The sequence below is a fragment of the Alligator sinensis genome, unplaced genomic scaffold, assembly GCF_000455745.1.
Source record: "Alligator sinensis unplaced genomic scaffold, ASM45574v1 scaffold250_1, whole genome shotgun sequence".
NCBI classification, from domain to species: Eukaryota; Metazoa; Chordata; order Crocodylia; family Alligatoridae; genus Alligator; species Alligator sinensis.
In genome coordinates, this window is record NW_005841888.1 from 3,579,215 (window position 1) to 3,580,261 (window position 1,047).

The window sequence follows — 1,047 nt, forward strand, 5'->3', positions numbered from 1 at the left end:
GCCGGGCGACGCGGGGCACCTTGCAGTCGTTGCGCACGAACATGACGCCGTGTCCCGGGTAGACCGGCCCCGAGCAGAAGTAGCAGCGCTCCACGCGCATCGCGCTGGCCTCGTCGCCCGCCGGAAGTGACGGACCCGGCCGGAAGCGGCGCTCGCGGCCCCGCGCACAGAGCGTCTCCCGCCAGCGCCCCCTGCTGCCCCTGGGCGACTCCTCCCGGGCTCCGCCCCCCACTGCTTTCAGAGTGGGAGTGGCGAGAGGCCGCGAAGGGAGCTCGTGTTTGGGGCTTCCCTGCTGGTGCTGAAGGATGGGTGACCTGGAGCCTTCCCACCTAGGGGCGGGGCTTCGAGACACCTGCCTCGCTTTCCAGGGGGCCTGGAAAAATCCCAGACAGCTCTTTCCTCCTCCCATTCTGACAACAGCCGCAGTCTGGGAGCTCTGGGACACGGAAGAGCTCCATTTCCTAACACATTTACCTGGTCTCTCACTCTATGCAATACTGAATTCTCACAGATTCATGCTGGGAAATAAAATACCTCCCTCAGGTCCTTAAGCACCTTCCTGTGTGCACCCCCCTTGCCGTGTGCTGCAGCAGGGACTTGTTTCAGCATGGAGGGGAACAAACCCATCTTGCACCTATACCAACCAAAATTAAATATTCTGTCACCTAGGTTATTACTGGTTCAGGAGGGAGTTATTTGGCATCCTGCAGTCTCTCATGCTGAAACAGAAAATCCTGGTTGCAGCTAGGCATAACAGAAGAGTTTCATATCCAGGCAAACGTGACTCTTACAGGAGGGTAGAATCAGAAGTACGTGCTAGCAACAACCGTCGCTAGAGCTTGGGGCCGAAGAGCGCCAAGGGCACTGCAGGTCTGCTGCCATCTTTAAAAATGTTCCGGATCTACTGCATCCAGTAGATCTGGAAATTCAGTCCACATGATAGCAAAAGACTTTCATGTGATAGCACACCCCTTGCAATGTTTACACACTGTTCATACAGAGTGCAAAGGGTGACACCCACACCAATCACTAACATTTCTGATTTTG

The 1,047-nt window shown here is 56.1% G+C and overlaps 1 protein-coding gene across 1 annotated transcript in view; it reads right to left on the reverse strand.

Moving 5' to 3' along the window:
- Positions 1-175, reverse strand: part of RSL24D1 (ribosomal L24 domain containing 1) — a 15,659-nt gene extending 15,484 nt beyond the window's left edge. Inside the window, exon 1 of the mRNA XM_006017956.3 lies at positions 20-175. Coding sequence (XP_006018018.1) covers positions 20-100 — 81 coding nt within the window. The 5' untranslated portion in view covers positions 101-175. The remainder of the gene's footprint in view (positions 1-19) is intronic.
- Between the last annotated feature and the right edge of the window lie 872 nt (positions 176-1,047).